Below are 19,767 nucleotides of genomic sequence, written 5' to 3'. Positions count from 1 at the left end.
ATTTCTCTAGTAATGCTTCCTATATTATTACTATTGGTATACTATTGGTATACTATTATTACTATTACTTGCGTGGGGATAGAACCCCGGACGACCGGGTACAAGTCCTGAACTAACCTGAGCAATGCGCGGCTGAACTGCGTTGATGGAACGGCTTTAGCCTCAAGTGGAAGTTGGCGCTAGTTCTAACCAGGCTTAATCAACTAATCGCCGCTTTCGTTAGCGACTTTGATGGAATACCCCCCTGGGGCCTCATGTACAAAGACTTGCGTGGATTTCTGACTAAAACTTTGCGGACGCCAAAATCTGGAAAGCTGCTGCGCACAAATAAATCCGGATGTATCAATCCTTGCGTAAGCACAATTTCACGCAGATTCTCTTTGTACATCCCAATTAACGTGAAATTGAGCGCACATGCACGAGCCCGTCTCTCCACCCAGTCTCCTCCCTCATTTAATATGCTAATTCGTATAAATAGGCCTGCAGTAGTGCACTCGTTAGGAGAAAGGAGAACATGGAGAAAGGAAGAAAAAATTACTTTAGTGAATGCGAGGTGGAGGTGCTGATTTCGGAGGTAGAGGCCAGAAATACGATCTTGTTTGGCTCTCTTTCCTCCGGAATCAGCACCAAAAGCAAAAAACTGGCGTGGGAAAACGTTGCCAAGTCGGTCAATGAGGTTGGGGCGGAAAGCCGAACTGTGGCTGACATTAAAAAAAAGTGGTCGGACATCAAGGTGGACGTAAAAAGAAAGGTCTCTGCTCTGACCCCGGAGAAGCGTGGGTCAGAGCTCAGCGGGGCGGAGTCTGGGAGCTCGCCCTATTTGAGCAAAGGGTGGCAGCTGTGATTTGGGATCGGCTCTTTTTTGTCCAAAAAATCATAATAGTCGCGGAACACCCGTTAATTTTGAATGCGACCATCTTCTAACAAGGCCAACACTGCCATTGTCAACCTATCGATTATTGCCACATTTTGCGCATGCTTTTATATTCTCATTTATTTGGATGCATGCTGACGATAGGTTGTATCCATACACCCAATGTGTCAATAATATGTACATAATTCGAAATTGGCCGACTGGTTCATTGATGGATTGATTTTAAGTAACAATGGCTTGTGCTTACTCCACTCAACATCACATAATAATATTGCAGTCAAGAATTTCACAACAAATGTGTGAAGAGAGATCATATGTCATGCGTGGTCCGGAAAATATGTAACGTTTAATAAACAAGCCATCACTGAAAATAATATTGCTGGGGCTTCCTTTTAATTCCAATATTGACAATTTAGTTTTATGGGTCTGTTTAAGTTTAGCCTAACAACAGTGTCACATTATGCGTCTCGACAACAATAACGCATGTGAAGCGCATTTAAGATCACGCATTCCGACGTTCAAATCCACTTTGAACTCGCCTCATATTGCAATATTACTTCATGACTCGTGATCGCGTAGGCTTAATGTTGTTGCGCTGCATTGCCTCTATGTGCCGCCAAATGACAAAATGCAGCAGAAATGTGCGTAAGCCAGGCATTTAGTTTGCGTGGAGAACCGCACTTTCTCACGTCAAGTCAGTCTTTGTACACCCGAACGTTTGCGTGAGAAGTTGCTTACGCAGCTTTTTTGTGCGTAAGCAAGCTTTGTACATGAGGCCCCTGGTGACGCCACTCCACTCCGTCCTCCAGCAAGAGACTGAGCCTTTCCTCATTCGCCTCAGGTAGCTCTCCGAGAGAGCTACTGGATGTTAAATGTGCTGCTTTCTGTGGCCAACCAACAGCTGCATGGCCCAGTTGTCTCCTCTGTACCCCATGGTCATGTAAATGTAATGTAAATCAGATCTTTAGGCCAAGTATGCTCACACATACAAGGTCTCTGCATTTATCCCGTCCGTGAATTAGTTAGGTTAGGTGTCTTGCTCAAGGGCACTTTAGCCGTGGATGTGGGCATGGGAGAGCAGTGCTCAACCACTTCCCCCACCCACATTTTTCCTACTGGGTCAGGGACCGAACTAGCAACCCTTCGGTTTCAAAGCCGAAGCCCTAACCAGTAGGCTATGGCTACCCGTCCAATGTCAGTAATCAAGTCCCTCCACACCCTTGCCCCACTATTCAACAGACCTCAGCAGCTACAGGAACATCCGTTTCTCTGACCCCGGATGGCTCATCATCCCTCACACCAGGTTTCAGATATATGGGGACTGACCTTTTGGGGTTGAGGCCCCCACCCTATGGCACTCACTCCCTTCGGAATTGGCAATGTTGGTCCAATTACCCTTTTTAAAGAGTGGCTGAAGATCTACCTATTTACCCAGGTCTTTGGACAATCCTCAATCCTCCTCCGATTGTCTTTGGATTGTCTTTGGACAATCGACAATCCTCCTCCACTTATTTTTGTTCTTGTTTTTTGCTCCTCACCACTCTATAAATCGAATTTATTATCTTGACTTTCTGTGGCCAACCTCCTGGATGGCCGAGAGGGGCAGGCTTCCTCTGCCTGCCTTCAAGAAGACAGCTGGCTGCTTCATGTTTATCTGGAAGACATGGGCATCTTACTTCTGCAGAGGAAAGAAGCATGCAAGCATAATGAGCCAGCAGTCAAAGCTCACAAACTCTTTGTGCCATTTTCATACGGCATACGAATGAGTCACCAATACTGTTGTGATGTACGATATGTCATCACCAATGAGAAACAAATGATGACAAACCATAACAATATTTTTGCTTTAAAATCAAATGAAAACATTTGATTTTACATTATTTTACATTTTAGTCGGATAAGAAGCCGGTACAATATTTACTTTACACTACTTGGTCAATTGCATTTAGTAGTTTAATTAACTTTGTGATAACTTCAGTTATGAATTAGTCTCTGGATTACATAGCAGACAATGACTAACAGTGTTGAACTGTATGGACCAAATGTGAGAAAAAAACTGAATGAAGCAATATATTTATAAAATAAATGGCCCAACATGCATTCTTGTTCTAGTCAACCCATTACTGCCATCTATTGGCTTGATTAGCTTCCTGCAAAACAACACAAACCAACCAAAAGCATATTGAACAAACATTTAACTATTTATTTGTTTCTGGTTATTAATCGATAACCAGGCAGGTTAAACATCCTGTTCACTTTGCCAAAGTGCTGCCATCCAAACAACTGTTCGGAGTCTCCAAGATTAAAATCCCAACTGTTCAGTCTGTAAAAAAAATTTGTGATTTTAAGTTGGGATCAGTTGTGTCATGTCATTCGAATCCGGTTGGCTGGAGTGAACAACACCAGAGTCCCTTTTTACGGTTTCCCTTTTCAGTCCTCATCACTGCCCATATCTAGAGGATCAAAATCTGGGTCATCTTCATCCAGGTCCAGGTCTTCGATGTCCTGGAATAACGACTCATCCACTTCCACGTTGTTTCCGGCTGAGAGCAAGAGAGAAACACATTTCTGTTAATACAAATACAGGAGCTAAACCATAGATTTATATTCATGGGTGCCACATTGACAGCGTCAACCCGTTGCTACGGTACGTCAACAACACCGCCATATTGGATAGGCCAAGACTAGAATGTAAACAAATACAAAAAATGTGTGGTGTCGTTTTTCCGGATAAAAAGCACTGCACCGTTGACATTTCTCAACCAATTTCAATGAGCCACTTTTATATTTATATTAAATCATTATGCTTTACTTGCTCAAGGCCAGTCTTTGCCTCTCAAATATGGTGGCGTAGTTGACGTACCATCCAAAGGCCAATGTGGCATCAATGTTTATGTTTACAATCTAAACCACTTTCACATTATATGTTGTGTTCATCATTGTTATCAAAAAGCTGAGCTGAACAACTATGCCCATTTGCTACAGCCTCTTTTACCTAGTTGAAGGTACCTTCTTACCTTCTTCAAGGAACTGAATATCAGATGTGTCAAGGTTGTGGTCCCTCTCAAAGAGCTGTTTACCTGGTAGGATATTATATGGCGTCATTCTTTGCACATTTTCAAACATTTTAAATTTGCATTCAGCGTGACCGCAGATGCAGCTGCATAATCGGAATGCTTACCGGTGAGTTTTAGTTTCCCTGCTTGCTCCTCATCTTTCTGTCTTTTCTGTCGAATCTCCGCCACTTCAAGCTCAAACCTGGCCTTCCATGCTAGGAAGTTTTCTATGTTGACCACAGTGCCTTGGAAGGTTACCTAGAATAGATGAACAAGACATACACACACAACACATAAGCCCCCACACAGGCATGGATATGTACACAAAAATCCCAGTAGGCTTTTACATCCTGCCTTGCCTTTCACAGACACTATTCATTTTCATGCAGATGCAAAAAACGATCTGGAAGTGTATTTGGATTTTTCTTTTCAGTGTGCTGCACAAACCTTCTCAGCCTCTTCGGCCTCCCTTTCCTGACGCACTTTTTCTTCCTCCCTTCTGTTTTTTATCTGGTCGACCATTTCATTGAGTTTTTCCTGAACCGCTGTGACTAGTGTGAAAATCATCACCATGCCCAGGTTCTCCTCCGCCTGCAGCCCGAGAGAGGTCAGGATGCCATCAGTCACACTATGGTACAACTGACAAGAATCTACGAATATATGGGATGTATGAACCACATGGGAAGAGCATTAGGCGCTCTTCCCTCACCTTTAGAGGTGTCATGCGGTACATATATTTAATTCATATATTCAAGCCATGGCCTAATGACCTAATGAAACCCAAAACAGCACAGACCTGCTGCTGCAGCAAGGTCAGGATCTCTTCCTCGTCTGCATCCTCCAGATTCTCCCGAGAGAAGATCTCCCATTCTGGGGGTTCATCTGGGTACTTCTCTACGTAGGTGAACTTTAGTGTTGCTTCAGCGACTGGGGGATGAACAATTATGGGACAATGCAAAATATGCTGTTGAGTAGATGAAATTATATTATTTTTTTCCAGGACCAACATTACCACTCCATGTCAAGTATCAGAGTTTGAACCATTTGTCTACACATATTATGGATTTTTAATTTTTTCAAATGCTTCCTTTCCACAGTGGTGCAGTTCATCATCGCCACTGAGCCGAGTTGTGAGTAACTTATGACGACACAAATGTTAAATTAGCTAGGCCATGGGAAATTACCATATCACTGTTGGCATATACGCACATTACAAAACGATTGGGGCCTAATAGAGACCACAGAGATGGCAGTATACATAGTGAGCTCAATCTAAATGTGTACCACCTAAAGAAATGTAGCTTTGACAGTAGCTGTGATCTCTTCAAAGAGATTTTTGAAAAAGATGAATAAATGAATGTACATTACAGCCATAATATTGATAACAGTGGTTGGTTGCACATTTTATACTTTAAGGCAATTCGTTTAAAATCTTGAAAGGCTACGGTCAATCAATGCCAAGTCATGTACTTACTTTCGTCGTTTTCTCCTTCGTCTGATGTAACAGTGATAGTGAAGCTGATGGGCTCATCTGAGAGAACTACATGACAGAGAGGAGGAAACACATGACAGGTAGTAAATTATGTTAAACCTCACCTGACAACACTAAAGACACAGAGGAGGTACCGCAGAGAAGGTAGTAGGTAGTGTTAAACCTAAAGTGTATACATGTCTAGCAGTCAGCATGAGCCTCTTGCAACCTAAGGTAGATATTCCAAAGATACGCATCAAACCAAACAGTTACACATCCTAACCATGGTAACATGGTCGAGTTAAGTCGCGTTTGTTATTTTTTTTTTTAATCATTAGATATATAATAGTTTTGGCAGCACAGTTAAATGGCATGGCTAAAACGAGTTAGCCAAAGAGCTAAATTTAGCTAGAGTTATCAGGCTTCTGCTCTTAGATTCATCCGTCCACTTCTAACCTGTAAACGAGTCCGGATAAATTGACTCTATCGCCTCCAGCTCGTTTCTCTGCTCTTCTGCGTAATCTGTCATTTTGTTATATCTTCAATAATCAATAATAACTCATCAGAATCATCCCCGCTAACGTGTGCTGGTCCGCACTCCAAGCTCGATGACGTCGTCCATCAACTCAGCGGGTCTGATCACATCGTCCATCTACTCAGAAGGTCTGATCACATCGCACATCTACTCAGAGGGTCTGATCACATCGTACATCTACTCAGAGGGTCTGATCACCATCATCGTGTTTATATTATTTATTAATTGTATAATAATGGTAAAACGATCGAAATCAAAATACGAATAAAAATGAATTATACAAACTTTACGAGGACAATAAAGACTATTTTCTACAAGGAAAAAAACACTGCAGCAAGCGAGGCGATTGTAAAGTGTTTTACTTATATATTCAAAATAAGACAAATCAAGTCAGTCCATAACTAAATCTATATGCTCAAATAGTGGTTCAACCGCCAATGTTTAGCAGGCTGTGTTGAATGTAAACAAAGCAGCTTGTAAGTTTTGTTTGGGGCGGGTGAAAGGGAGAAGAGTGCAGACCACGCCCATCAAACCCTCAGAGCTCCATGTGTCCCCTTTGAGCCATATGATGTCATTCATGATCCTACGGACTGAAGATGTTTTAAGGTTCTATTATACTGTTTGTTTGCAGATGTTGTCTATTGAATGCAAAACATGAGTAAAATGTTACTTTATTAGAACGAGAGGCTTCAGAAAGGTGTGCTTAAAATGCAGAGCATGTTGAGGCATGTTGGTTTTTATTCAAAAAGAAGCTGGAGCTGTTAGACATGTTATTTTCTTTGTATAGGCTTACATGGTATGTGGATTTCCATTCATTCCCCCTTTTTAAGGGTGGGTAACAATTCCATTGGAAAAGCATGGAAGTTCCATAAGGCAGCACTGTGTATGTCAGAAATGCCGAAAACGAGTTGCAACATATCAAAGATTGTTAAAGACAGTGCAACTTAGACCTCATACTACAAGGTATTTTAAAACACTGATTTCTGTAGGCCTACATATTGATTTTCTGATCCAGATGTTGTACAACAGGAAATAGTGGTCAGATATAAATAAAAAGAGCATCTTCATTCATCATTGCATTTCTTCATATCAGTAACAGTTTACAGAGATACTTAATTTTGTATAGTAGTGGTTAAGCCCTTAAATAGTCTAAGAGGGGGCCCATTCAACAGAAAAAATCCCGTCTTGTTTTCTGCAATGGCCTCCCTTGCATTCTTTGGTAATAACATATTGAGAGTCCCCTTTGTTGGATTCCAACCCGTTTGAAAGGCATCCCCCTGAGTAATACATGCACAAACAATAGGAGAATAGTGTTGCCATAATAGCATAATGTATCCATGTGTCTGCCTCCATCTTATTCAATGGGAAGGCAGCATTGGCATAAGCATGGATCTGATTCTAGGCCATCTCAATTCCGTAGGAATCCTTGTCCAAGACCGGTCTCTTCTCGGGGCTAAAGTCTCGGTCTCCTCGCTCCACGAACCTCTGCAGGGTGCTGTAGCACTGCTCACTCTTGGAGAATGTGTACAGGGTGGAGATCTCTTCCCAAGATTTGTGGTTGGGGAAGGGGAAGGGATCGGGGTCCTTGTTCTCAAAGAAGCTATGGAGATTCCTGGCGGCTAGCTTGGAGGCGTAATCGCTGGCAAAGATGTCAAACTGCTCCTTCTCCTTCTCGATGTAGCCCTTCCAGAACTTGAGCTGCAGGTAGCTCACCTGGGAGCGGCAGTTTTTGTAGCATGTTCCCAGCAAGCCGAAGATGGCCGCTATGATGATGATACACCAGCCCAGGATCTGCCCGTCGCAACAAACACACACACACACACACACACACACACACACACACAAACACAGTGGAAAAATAAGAACACATACTTGCCATAACCACATGAAAATTTCTTGGTATATACAGGCACCAGTCTTCTCTCTTTGCTGTCCTTATTTATGTTTTCATCCATGAAACTATATGCTTGATGAAGTGCAGGCTGTCAGAGTCCGGTGTGTGTGTTTGCGTATCCCAACTTTAAATGGTAACTATGTTGTCACTTGTGTGCCATGCTGTGTGTGTGTGTACACCTTCTGTTTGCTGGTGTATATTCAATAAAGTCACATGCTTTGAGTCCTGATTTTTTTTTGGTCCTACATGTTCTTAAAAAAAAACCTCTTGTTATTGCTACTGTTGCAATTTTGTTATGACACATGCCAAACACGTGCAAATTTCCCTACTGTGGGACTAATAAAGGATTATCTTATGCCCACGTAAAACAGGATGTAGGACATAGAACATCTTTATAAGAGAAGTGTGAATCAGAAATGTAAATTTGATAGTGGGAGTACCTTGACAACCCAATGGTTCACAATGGTGCATGACAAAAACTGACAAGTATAAAAACACATTTGTTTAGATGTAATTTACATCAGATGTCAGATGTCCTGATACAACCTTAAGTGGCATAGGAAGCTGATAACCAGAGAAATTAAGAAGGACATTCCTCAGTAGGGAGAGCATCTCTCACCTGTGACTGGGCCCTGAACATTAGCAGAAGTTCTATTCGCTCATCACTGCTAAGTTTGGAGCGCTCGCACGGCACCCGGGCCAGCTCCTCGCGGCATATCAGCGTCTTGTTCTTGCAGAAAAGGTTTACCACTAGGTTCTCATCCAGGCCGCTGACGGCACACTCGTAAAAGGTCCCGTTGAGCAGGGCCACGCACAGCCACATTATGGGGGCCACGCAGGCACCAGTAGAGATACTGAGGAACACCCTGAGGCAGTGGAAGCAGTTCCCCCGAGGGCAGAGCTTCATGGGGTTCAGGCAACAGCCTGTGTAGAGCCTCCACATCCGCGAGCTGAAGAACAGGCCCATGACCAGCAGCACCGCAGCTGGGCCCAGAAGGAAGGTCAGCCCGTAAGCAAAGTTCTGGTCGTGGTTGCAGGGACACTGAAAGGAGACCATGGAGAAGACTCTCTCTCCGCCGATGGTTAGAAGGGCCATGAAGCTGTAGCCGATGGTGGCCTTCTGGTTCATGAAAAAGCGCAGCACAGTCTGGAAGTTATCCATGGTGGATTGTTGTTGTTTTTCGTCCAAAAAAGTAAATAAAAGTCAAATGGTTGCCGATTAATTTAGGTCTACAAATTGTCCACACCCTTGCTCTTGCGCTGTCTTCCTCGGCTGAGCAAAATCTCATCTATTGTCTTGTGTGGATCTCTGCCCCTCCCTTTGGCTCTTTTTCTCTTCCCTTCTTCCTGCCTCACTCCTCCCCTCGTTGCTCTGCCGCTTCGACACATTTTTCCACTCTACAAATGCTCTCAGAGGAAGTAGTATGGAGAAGGATTGCTCCCCCCATTCCGAGCCTTCCCTCTGACTGCATCTTTACTCCATTCTCAGTTCCCTTTTGCTTTCACTGCTTTTCCTTTTCTTCCCCTCTACTGCTCTCCCAGGTTTGCCGGCGTTGCAACACGCCGGTAAGGCCGGCCTATCTGGTTTTCTGAAAGATCTATGTTGACAAAGTGACGTCATAAGGAGGGACAACCCTAGAAGTACTTCAAGTTTAAAGTTGTTGCAACCAGGCTCACTGAACGCAACAAAGACAAGAGTCCATTCATGAGTAACGGATCAAGTAAGACATTTATTAGAAATATTATTACATGTAATCTGTATATCAGTGTATCAGTTTTGAGTGTGGTGCATGGAAGAGTGTAAAGTGTGCTGTGGGGATGTTGTATGTAAACACAAGATGAAACCAAACATAAGACTAAACTGAAACGGCACAATCAAAACTACACTACTCACACTACAATCAAGAGGCACAAAGACCGAAAGCAAAAGTCAATCCCCCAGTGTGCGAAGAGAGACAGTATGCCTGACTAAAAAGGGTTTACCATATAAAGCCAGCAGGCTAATCCTCGGCGGAGCTGATAACCCTCTCCTGCCAGGGTAGGCAAACAACAGGAGAACTAGCACAGAGTCACCCCCTGATAACGTGAATCTGGAAAACAAAAGCCAAGCAAAGCAACACAACATCCAGGCTCTTTGAACCATTGAATCAATTACAAAATAACCGTTACAAGAAACATAGAAACATAATCAAATAATAAATGGGAGTCTTGGTGCAACTGATTCGTGTTCTGTGAATAGAAGCATATATGTATAATCACATGATTATTATTAATCACACCTTCTGTCACACAAAAGCACAATGACATCCACAAAGCTACCCACAAAAGTGCCATTCATAAATGCATACAAAATTTAAAAAAAATAGCTCACCTGCAAAAAACAACGATTCAACACTGGCTAGAGCCATCATTTAAGCTGAAATCGGAATTCAGTTATCTATTCCAAAATGGCAGTTCTTCAGAACCCGGGTGGAGACAGTAAAAGGCACTTGTCAATAATTGTGGCTGAAGTGCTTTCTCACTCCCTTGTGTGTATGCATATGCATTATGCACTTTGAGAACTGGTGGTATATATATATATATATATATATATATATATATATATATATATGTATGGGCTGTTTTGTGCCTTGATGGATGGGACAGTGAAGAGAAACAAGGAAGTGGGTTGGAGAATAAAGGGGAATGACATGTAGCATATGGCCCATGGTGGGGTCACTACATGTATGGTAAGGTTGAGCCCCCAAGCTGCCAAGTCTATAACTTTTTAAGTAGCGTACACCACCAGTGCACCGGATGTTTGCAACTCTTGTTTTGTTCAAACAGCTGGCAGCCCCACAGACATTTCCTGTTGAACACCTCAAACAGTGTACAAATTACACAGCCGCCAGTATTTTAAACATTTTGTTGTATCTAGAAAAATTGGCATATAGGCCTACTGTGTGGGAATTATTTTGGATGACATCACCAGATTTAAAGAATATAATTATTTAAAATAATGAACGGACTTCCTGCTTCCTAAAAGACTGTTTAATATGTCATGCTTGTTATTCACATCCCCGTGTCACCCTGATCCACAAAGCCCAGCACTAAGGGGTTGTCCAAACACGGACCATGTGACCTGACCGACGCACGGGGGTCAGGGTGCTCTACGTACTCGTGCATGGGGCTGTAGAAGTGTTCATTGGGTCTGAACCTGTAGAAGGAGGAGATGTTCTGCCAAGCCTTGCTGGGTGGAGTTACTATGTTTTCTGGGGGTTGCTGTTGGAAGAAGCTCTTCACGTTTCTGTCCGCAAGTTCTTTGGCGTGCTGTACAGAGTAGGACTTCAGCAGGTCGCTCTCCTGTTGCCTGTACATCTGCCAGAATTTGAGGTGGTGGAAGCTGACGGGCGAATGACATCGAGCAAAACATATCAGCGTCAGGTTGCACAAGACGATGGAGGCGATGAGCACCCAGCCGATAATCTGAAAGGCATGTCAACGTTTTAAATGACAAGGCAGATTTCTAGATTCAACTCAAATTTCGATTGTAAAGACAGGACAACTTTTGGGTAGGAATAAGGCAAACGTTCTGCTTAAAAAAAACCTCAATAAGTAAAGTAGGCCTACATGGAATAGAGTTTATATTGCAGGTCTACTTTACTTGTTGCCCAAGAATTCGCAAGGATTCTCAACAATAAATCTCTGCAATTAAATGATAGGAAACATCATGTATGTTCTTATCTATTACCTGCGACTCAGCGCGGAGGTTGGCCAGGACACTGTCCGTGACTGTTGTGGATACGAGGCTTGATCCACCGCAGGGAAATGTATGCAACTCTTGTCGGCACAACTTATCCATGGTGTCTCCGTCGCCACATAGATGCTTTTGGAATAGCGTTACATTTAAGCCTGTCATGGCGCACTCAAAATAACTCCCGTTAAGTAGTGCCACCGCAATCCAGCTGAAAGGTGCGACGGCCGCTGTGGCCGTGATCTGATAGAAAACTATTGTGCGGGCCAATAACTTCTTACACTGGCATAAATTCGATTTTTGGAGACATAGTCCTGTCATTAACTTCCACGTTTTTTGATTTAACAAGTAACCCAATACAAAGAGTGCCAGAGCGGGTACCAATAGGAATACCATGCCATATGCAAAATTCCAGTGGCTGCAAGGGCACTTGAACACAACGGTTGAAAATATCTTTTCACCTCCAGCTGTAAGCAGGGCGATTAAACCGCATCCTAGGTTGGTTTGTCCTTTGACGAAGTTGACCGCTGCTTGAAACTTATCCATCCTTCTCTGTGTACAGCCGTCCAGAAACTAAACCGAAAGGACCGTTTAAAAAAGTTGTGTGCATGGTTCCCTATTTAAATAAAGGAAATGTATCACTCCCTTTTCAACTTCGTTATGTATCATAAGCAGTGTTGTGCAAGTTCACACTTTTAAAAAGCTTTACCTAAAAGTTCAGTTCAGTTTAAAATGATTAATTATTAATTATTAATTACAGATTAACAAATCATGTTAATCATGTTCATATTTCACAATTTTGATTTTTTTAGTTCACAGTCCCGTAAAATGAACTGTTCACGTTCATTTATTAGTTTTTTGTATAACTTCCTTATAGGCCTACCCATCCATCCACCCTCAACCCCCAAATCATTGCCATTGCCCACTGCCCAAACTAAATTAATCACTGTATACCATTGGTTCTCAAACTGTGCGTATGTGTGCCTTTTAGCGGTACATTATTGTGGGAATTATTGACTTGGAATTACTAGGTTGGCCCACACATCAATCTGTTAATGTGCAGTCATCCACCACACTTGATTTCTGCGTCTGCTTGTGACCGCCGATCATTCTCCAGGCCAGCAGGGGGCGCAGTCTGACTTCGGAGCGTCGTCTGCAAGCTCTCTTTAATATGCGAAGAAGAATCTGTTTAGAGCGGACAGATTTCGGATAGCCGTCCCCCGTATTAAACGTTTGATTGCACATATTGGGTTACCCTATATGTTTCTTGCTGCGCCAGTTGACGTCGATTGGCGGATTATTTAATTCCTCGCACAAATTGAACCACTGTCTTCGTCTTCAGCTGGAGTTGATAGATAGAGATGGCAGAAAGTACAGGTAAGTTCCCCGGCTAACGTTAGCTGGCTAGCGGGCTAGCGCTGTGTTACCGTGAGGTGGTCGTGTTGATGTGGTTCGGTTCAGATGTCCGTCACGTATTCACTGTGGAAACCTGTCACGTTTTTAGGAAACGTATTTGGTCGTCTGCCAAAAGCTTTCTAAGCAAGCCTTCCATTATCTCCTGTAGTATTTAGTAAATCTCATGTAGTATTCATCCATTCATGCTGACCTCAGATTCATGCTGATGGAACTCTGGCTGACAGGGGTCGCCTGCACATCTCGCTTGTGTTTATGGGATCTACTAACAGATACGGGTCTCTTTCATGTTTAGGACAGCGATGTAATATACGACATTTATATTTACCATTTCTAATTTTCAGAGCAAAACGAGGCCAAGCAGGATGGTTCATTTTCTCCTGGGAATGCAGACCAAGAAAGAGAAATAGCCGTCAGTGCATATGAAGCCTTCACGGTAATTCAGCCACACGTTAAACAACGCACGGTTCAGTCTTTGGTCAAATTGTTCTATGACCTACATTTCTGTACTTCTATTATGAGTGTCTTTCAACATACACGTTTCCAGGTGTCATTGATCATTGTATGTTGAATGTTGACAGGCTGGAAAGTACGATGAGTCCATCAAGCACCTTACCACTTTGCAAGAGATCAACAAAGAGGATTACAAGATTGCAATGAATAAGGCTATCGCAGAATTCTACAAAAGTGGTCAAACTACTACAGGGACTCTGAAGCAGACACTCATGGCAATGAAAAACCAGGTATAACAATTGCGGGCTGCCATAGCTGATATACAATTTGTGTTGAACATATTTCCTGTCATGGTCAAAAGTCACCACTGGCTTACTGTTGATTACACCACTGGCTTACATATCATTGATTACTCCTTTTGCTTTTAACCATTAAGGTTCACACATCAGTGGAAGACATCGATGGCCTGGATGATGTTGAAAATAGTTTGTTGTACCACAATCAAGCCATCATTCACTACCATTTGCGCCAGTACTCTGAGGCCATTTCAATAGGAGAGAAGCTATACCAGTTTCTGGAACCCTTTGGTACGTGATGTCTGTGACAGTCGCATTTCCCGCAATGCCACAATACTAACATTAACATTGCGGTGTTTCGTTGGTTTGCCATTGCCTGATTGTGCCCATGTGTCCTTGTAGAACGCTTTGCTCAGGTGGTTTGCTTTCTGCTGGTGGATTTGTACCTGCTCACATTCCAACCAGAGAAGGCTCTCCATCTCCTGGCAGTGCTCGACAAACTTGCCTTGCAAGGCAACCAGAAAAATGGCAAAGGAGAGGTATGTGCTGATAAGATGGGATTTAGTTGTTTTGGGCTGGCTAAGATATCATGCTCAACTTTGCCCGGGTCCTGATCAAACCGTTCCCTGGAGTGCAATTATGGGTAGTTGAGGATGCAGAGACATAATGTTGAACCAATGAATGGGCTATGGCAGTCATTATTCAGAATATACATACATACAGACTGCTTGATACTTCATGCATAAACCAAATGTGGACCTATCTGCTTGGGAGAAAGTAGATGATGCAAGACATTCCGTAACTATGTTGGCTTACATGTTGACTCAACCAATGAGTATTCACATGTAAACAATTAATACATTTCTTCAACTTCAGTTGTGTTGATGTTAATATCCTCCATTCTGTTTCAGAGCAATAATTCAAACAAGGATGGGGGACACCAGAAGGCCGATCTCATGGCCATGATTGAGGCAGCCAAGTCAAAGATTCACCAGGTATCAACATAATACATGATTCAACACTAGCTTAAAGCTAGTCAGTGACTCACCCGTAGGCCTTGAGATGACGGCTAATACCCATTTTCCTTTTTAATTTTCTTGCAGTACAAAGTTCGGGCCTATATCCAGATGAAATCCTCCAAGGCGTGTAAAAGGGAGATCAAATCGGTGATGAACACGGCAGGAAATGTAAGTCTGGACATTGGATATTTCTTTCTTATTTTAATCTGCATTTGACATATTTTGCATTGAGCCATTCAAACAGCATAGAGGATTGCAACTGGTCTGCCCTCCTTCGGGTGGAAGCTGTACCTAACAGCAATGCCAATTTATCAAACCTCTAAAAAAGGCTAAAACATGTTATTGGCACTGATGCAAAAAACCCACTCACTCCAATGTAAACCACAAGGTTTGCCTGACCATGTTGGATGAACGTAATGGATGGTTTCAGTATTCTATATTGGCAATAAGTGACCAGTGTAGTTTCCTTTCTCTCTGTTGCTAGTCTGCACCCTCACTCTTCCTCAAGAGCAACTTTGAGTACCTGAGGGGGAACTACCGCAAGGCAGTGAAGCTGCTCAACAGCTCAAACATAGCGGAGCATCCCGGGCCCATCAAGACAGGTCAGTCCACTCTCTTCTCTATCCACCTCTCTATCCAGCCATGTCCTCATGAAAGTGACATGACATTTTATTAATGGTTTGTTTTCAGCCATGCTCGACCATTACCGACACCATTAATGAGGCCTAAAAAAATGTATGTGACTCAAAAATGTGCAGATTACAGGAGCAGTCAAGACAAGCCTTCATTATGTTCAGGCACTGAGATAATTAATGGTTGTCGTGCATTTTAACATAATTCCTCTGTGAATTGTGTGTGTGTGTGTGTGCAAAAGATGAGTTATCTTTCACTTGTCATTATTCACACATCCCCATGTTGGGTGAAACTATCTATAATTTCATAGGAAAATATAATTTAATTTCCCCACTAATCCTTCTGCTTTATTTAAAACAAGCGGAACTCAATCTAAATTACATTTGTGAGTTTAGTTAGCATCATCTTTGTCCATTGCCAGATCAAGTTTATTAAATAAACATTTGAAGAATGGCATGGTCTAGAATGGCAATGAAGATGATAAAAGCCTAGGCTTAATAATAATCATATAATAATAATTATAATTATAAAATGATCGTGACTAAGAAATAGGTTTTATATATCTATCCTTTATGTGTTCCTATAGCCAGGTTAATAAACCCAGTGCTGCCCCAGTTTTACAAGGAATCTGTGATATAACAGTTCATGATCAGTTCATCTCTAGTGGTTTTAATTTCCGTCATTCTGAAACGACTCCAATCCAATCACGTAAGCCGCTCTCAATCATGTGATTTCCCACTTGTTAACTGACTCGTCTTCCCGCAGGAGAATGTGTGAGATGTATGTTCTGGAACAACCTGGGCTGCATACACTTTGCCATGGGGAAACACAACCTGGGTATCTTCTATTTCAAGAAGGCCCTGCAGGAGAACGACCACACGTGCGCACAGCTCGGCGACGGCGGCAGTGGGCAATGTGAGTCACCACCAAAGTGTCCCCTTTGCTACAACTATGCCTGCGACAAAAAATGTCAATGTGTCTGTACGACGCCGTTGTGTAGGTGGTCACAGATCTATGACGGCGTCACCCTAATGCAGATTTTTCTCTTTTAGCTAAGAAGTTTGCAGGTATCCCCATGTGCGCCCTGCTAGCGAACAAGCGCTACGAGCTGCTGTATAACTGTGGGATTCAGCTGCTCCACATCGGCAGACCTCTGGCGGCGTTTGAGTGCCTGATGGAGGCGGTGCAGGTCTACCACTCTAACCCCAGACTATGGCTGAGGTTGGCAGAGTGCTGCATCGCTGCGAATAAAGGGGTAAGAATGAGTCCACGGAACTGCTATCAGCCTGACCTAAAGTCGTTCCTCTGGCAGTGGTTTTGATCCGTAAGATCTTTTCTTTAGACAAATATTTACCCTATTTGCAACATCCAGACTGCTATTATCAATCTACTCCCAGGTCAAATAGCATATTTTATCTATTGCAATTACTTACAATCATTTTCCTGAATTTGAATTTCCCAATATCAAGTTGTATCCTATATTTAAAAAAAAAGTGTGCTATCTTACTGTCTTTCAAATCATGTTGACGTCTACATTATTCTGCATGTGTGCAAACAGGGCTCGGAGCAAGAGAGCAAGGGATTACCCTGCAAGAAGGGGATAGTTCAGTCTATTGTTGGACAGGGCTACCATCGAAAAATAGTCCTGGCATCACAGCCAACTCAGAATACCATCTACAGGTCAGTGTGCTCTCGGTGTACGAGTCAATCACTTGTTCCTTTAACTTCCCTGCCCACTCAGCTATTCCTGCATACATGTGCTGTGTTTGACCAGCAGGGGGCAGTATCATCACACTTCCATCCCATGCTACTCTATGTACTCGTGGGGTTACTGCACTGAAATGTGTTGTGTTAATGGTTGGTCTTTCTGTTGTGACCACGCAGCGAGGGCCAGTCGTCCGCCATCCCCGTAGCCAGTATGGAGTTTGCAGCAATCTGCCTGCGGAACGCCCTGTTGCTCCTCCCTGAGAGCCCGCCGCAGGAGAGTAAGGCCGAGAACGGCTCCAAGAACTCCAGCCAATCAGGGAGCACCGAGAGCGGCAGCGAAAACAGTGACGCCTGCAGGTCAGCCAGATGCATATTGTGCACTCATTAATCATTGGAAGAATTCCGCAAATCCCTTATGTTATACTTTGATGTCCATTAAATGCTAGTGAACTACTTTGCTGTATTATTCTAAGTGTGCATGTGTGTGCGTGTGTGTGTCCAGTGGGAAGGGGCAGGAGGCCGATAAGTTCTTGTCCGCGGCACCGTCATCCCCTCTTCGAAAACAGGAGGTGGAGAACCTCAGGTGACATTACATTCTTGCTGTCATTTCAGTTCTACGTCTTTCATCTGTCTCACAAACCAAATCCTCGTTCTATCCAACAATGGTACATCGTCATTGCTTGTTGTTTTGTACGCCGTCCCCATCGTCTTATTCAAATGCTTGAGACAGAATTTGGTGCTATGGAAAACTATGAAAGTCGCTTGAGGTTTAGCATTTATCGGACACTTCCCTGTTTATCTTAACCTCTTGGCTAGGCTGGGTTTATAACGTTTCCGCTCCCCCTCCCCAGGTGTTGCATCCTGGCGTGCAGCGCCTACGTGGGGTTAGCGTTGGGGGACAATCTCATGGCCCTTACCCACGCTGAGAAGCTCCTCCACCAGGCCAAGGTGTCTGGGTCCCTCAAGTAAGCAGTGCTCTAACATTGAAACCGCATCAACCTGCCACATGAAATGCATCCCCTACCGTGACTCACGTCGGGCGTTCACTGTGCCTCTTCTTCTTCTAGGTTCCTGGGTCACCTGTATGCCGCCGAGGCGCTCATCGCCCTGGACCGGATCTCTGACGCCATCGCCCACCTCAACCCCGAGAACGTCACAGACGTCTCGCTAGGGGTTCTGACCAGCGAGCAGGACCAAGGTCAGGCCCCCCACCCATACACCTTTCTCTGCAAGGCCACTGTAATCTGTCTTTTGTTGTTGTTGTTTTTTTAATTCTCAACACTGTTGTCGCTTTCCCTTCACAGGATCAGACAAAGGGGACGAGCCCGTGGAGTCGTGTGAGTGGACCTCTCCCGCTACACGGCGTTCTTATCGGTGCAGTTTTCACCCTCGCTAATTTTGAGATTAACTAATAATTGTGTGTGTGTGTGTGTTCCGCAGCAGCCAAACAGACGCCGCTGTGCTACCCGAGCAGTGTGACAGCGGCGCGGGCCATGATGCTCTTCAACCTGGGCAGCGCCTACTGTCTGAGGAGCGAGTACGACAAGGCGCGCAAGTGCCTTCATCAGGTACGAACGGAGATGCTGGTTTAGCGTAAGAGGAGAAACCGGCAAAAGCATCCCGGCTAACCCCACCTCTGATTCATGCTTTGTTTGTGTTTTTGTTTCGCCTCCAAGGCGGCGTTGATGGTGAACACAAAGGAAATTCCCCCAGAAGCCATCCTCCTCGGCGTGTACTTAGAGCTGCAGAATGGTGAGAGGCCCCTAACTCTTGTTTTAACTGCGGTCAAGTGTTTTTTTGTTAAGTTGTTTCCTGACCCCTCCGTCCGTCCAATCAGGGAACACCCAGCTGGCGCTGCAGATCATCAAGAGAAACCAGCTCCTGCCGGCGACGCTGCAGACGGCCTCCCCAGACACACGGAAGAAGCCGGCCCAAATGTTCCAGTCTTCCCAGCCGGTCCAGCCCATCCAGACCCCCTCCTCCTCCAGCACCTCCTCTTCCTCCTCCTCCTTCACACAAGTGCAACGCAAATAAACCCCACCCACCCCCTGCCACACCTGTCCGCTGCTCCGCACGACAAACTAACAAACACCCCATGTCGCCCAGTGTGCCCCTCCACCCATTTTATGGAAATATTATTTATAATGCTGCGTCTCTCTCAGCATCAACAGCCATATAACCCCGCCCATAGGCCCCTTCTAGTGTGACACGCTAAAGGCTGATGGTGGTGAGTTGATGGTGGACTTAAACCCTATGATTCCGCACGGAATTATGAATTGGGAAGGGGAAAACAGTCTTTTAATACCAGCTCTTGACTTTTTACTTTCCACTTGGTGTCTGAGGCATTTGTTAATATAATGTACATTGTCTGACTCTGCTTTGTGGCGAAGTAAAATATGGGAAAAAAATAAATTTTATTTACATTATCTGTGTTCTGCTTACATTTGTTTTCCTTGTCAGGTCTGTTTTTGATCAAAATGTATATAGATATATAACCTAATGGAAATCATTGTCTAATTTGATCAGCCGGCTTATTTTGCTGAATCTTAACATTAATTTTAGTTACATTTACCTGAAGTCAATGCAGAAGTTGAACTGAAACACCTTTCTATATAATAGTTTAGAATGTATAAAATCACTTAAGTGCTCGGAACAAACAAAATGGAGTGTCGATGGCTTGAGG

General features: G+C 43.7%; 4 protein-coding genes across 5 annotated transcripts; 1 reads left to right on the top strand and 3 right to left on the bottom strand.

The window, feature by feature from the left end:
• Window positions 1-3,052: 3,052 nt before the first annotated feature.
• rwdd1 (RWD domain containing 1) lies at window positions 3,053-6,015 on the bottom strand. Its single transcript, XM_084472284.1, has 7 exons — window positions 5,858-6,015; window positions 5,405-5,470; window positions 4,727-4,857; window positions 4,378-4,521; window positions 4,056-4,188; window positions 3,892-3,954; window positions 3,053-3,417 (listed from the first exon to the last, which is right to left on the bottom strand). Exons 1-7 carry the CDS (start codon window positions 5,928-5,930, stop codon window positions 3,305-3,307), a joined length of 723 nt encoding a protein of 240 aa, XP_084328410.1. The 5' UTR covers window positions 5,931-6,015; the 3' UTR covers window positions 3,053-3,304.
• A 1,033-nt stretch (window positions 6,016-7,048) lies between these two features.
• Window positions 7,049-9,028, bottom strand: LOC311351642 (calcium homeostasis modulator protein 5-like). Its single transcript, XM_084471820.1, has 2 exons — window positions 8,450-9,028; window positions 7,049-7,727 (listed from the first exon to the last, which is right to left on the bottom strand). Exons 1-2 carry the CDS (start codon window positions 8,990-8,992, stop codon window positions 7,335-7,337), a joined length of 936 nt encoding a protein of 311 aa, XP_084327946.1. The 5' UTR covers window positions 8,993-9,028; the 3' UTR covers window positions 7,049-7,334.
• A 542-nt stretch (window positions 9,029-9,570) lies between these two features.
• On the bottom strand, window positions 9,571-12,109 carry calhm6 (calcium homeostasis modulator family member 6; the record flags this gene model as incomplete). Its single annotated transcript, XM_084471484.1, has 2 exons — window positions 9,571-11,295; window positions 11,561-12,109. 2 exons carry the CDS (start codon window positions 12,107-12,109, stop codon window positions 10,882-10,884), a joined length of 963 nt encoding a protein of 320 aa, XP_084327610.1. The 3' UTR covers window positions 9,571-10,881.
• Window positions 12,110-12,765: 656 nt separating this feature from the next.
• Window positions 12,766-19,510, top strand: cnot10 (CCR4-NOT transcription complex, subunit 10). Of its 2 annotated transcripts, none has more exons than XM_084471642.1 (19): window positions 12,766-12,940; window positions 13,321-13,412; window positions 13,558-13,719; window positions 13,866-14,016; window positions 14,128-14,264; window positions 14,637-14,720; window positions 14,829-14,912; window positions 15,229-15,346; window positions 16,143-16,292; window positions 16,430-16,632; window positions 16,936-17,057; window positions 17,262-17,441; window positions 17,587-17,667; window positions 17,936-18,049; window positions 18,152-18,282; window positions 18,389-18,421; window positions 18,528-18,652; window positions 18,761-18,836; window positions 18,922-19,510. In XM_084471642.1, the coding sequence occupies exons 1-19, from the start codon at window positions 12,925-12,927 to the stop codon at window positions 19,116-19,118; spliced, it is 2,256 nt and encodes a 751-aa protein (XP_084327768.1). In that variant the 5' UTR covers window positions 12,766-12,924; the 3' UTR covers window positions 19,119-19,510. The 2 variants fall into 2 exon arrangements, with proteins under 2 accessions (XP_084327768.1, XP_084327767.1); XM_084471641.1 differs by having other exon boundaries at window positions 18,525-18,652.
• Window positions 19,511-19,767: the final 257 nt, after the last annotated feature.

Source organism: Micromesistius poutassou, assembly GCF_964030765.1.
Source record: "Micromesistius poutassou genome assembly, chromosome: 8".
Classification (NCBI taxonomy): domain Eukaryota; kingdom Metazoa; phylum Chordata; class Actinopteri; order Gadiformes; family Gadidae; genus Micromesistius; species Micromesistius poutassou.
Note: the sequence above shows the minus strand (reverse complement) of the source record. Positions and strands in the feature narration are given on the sequence as shown.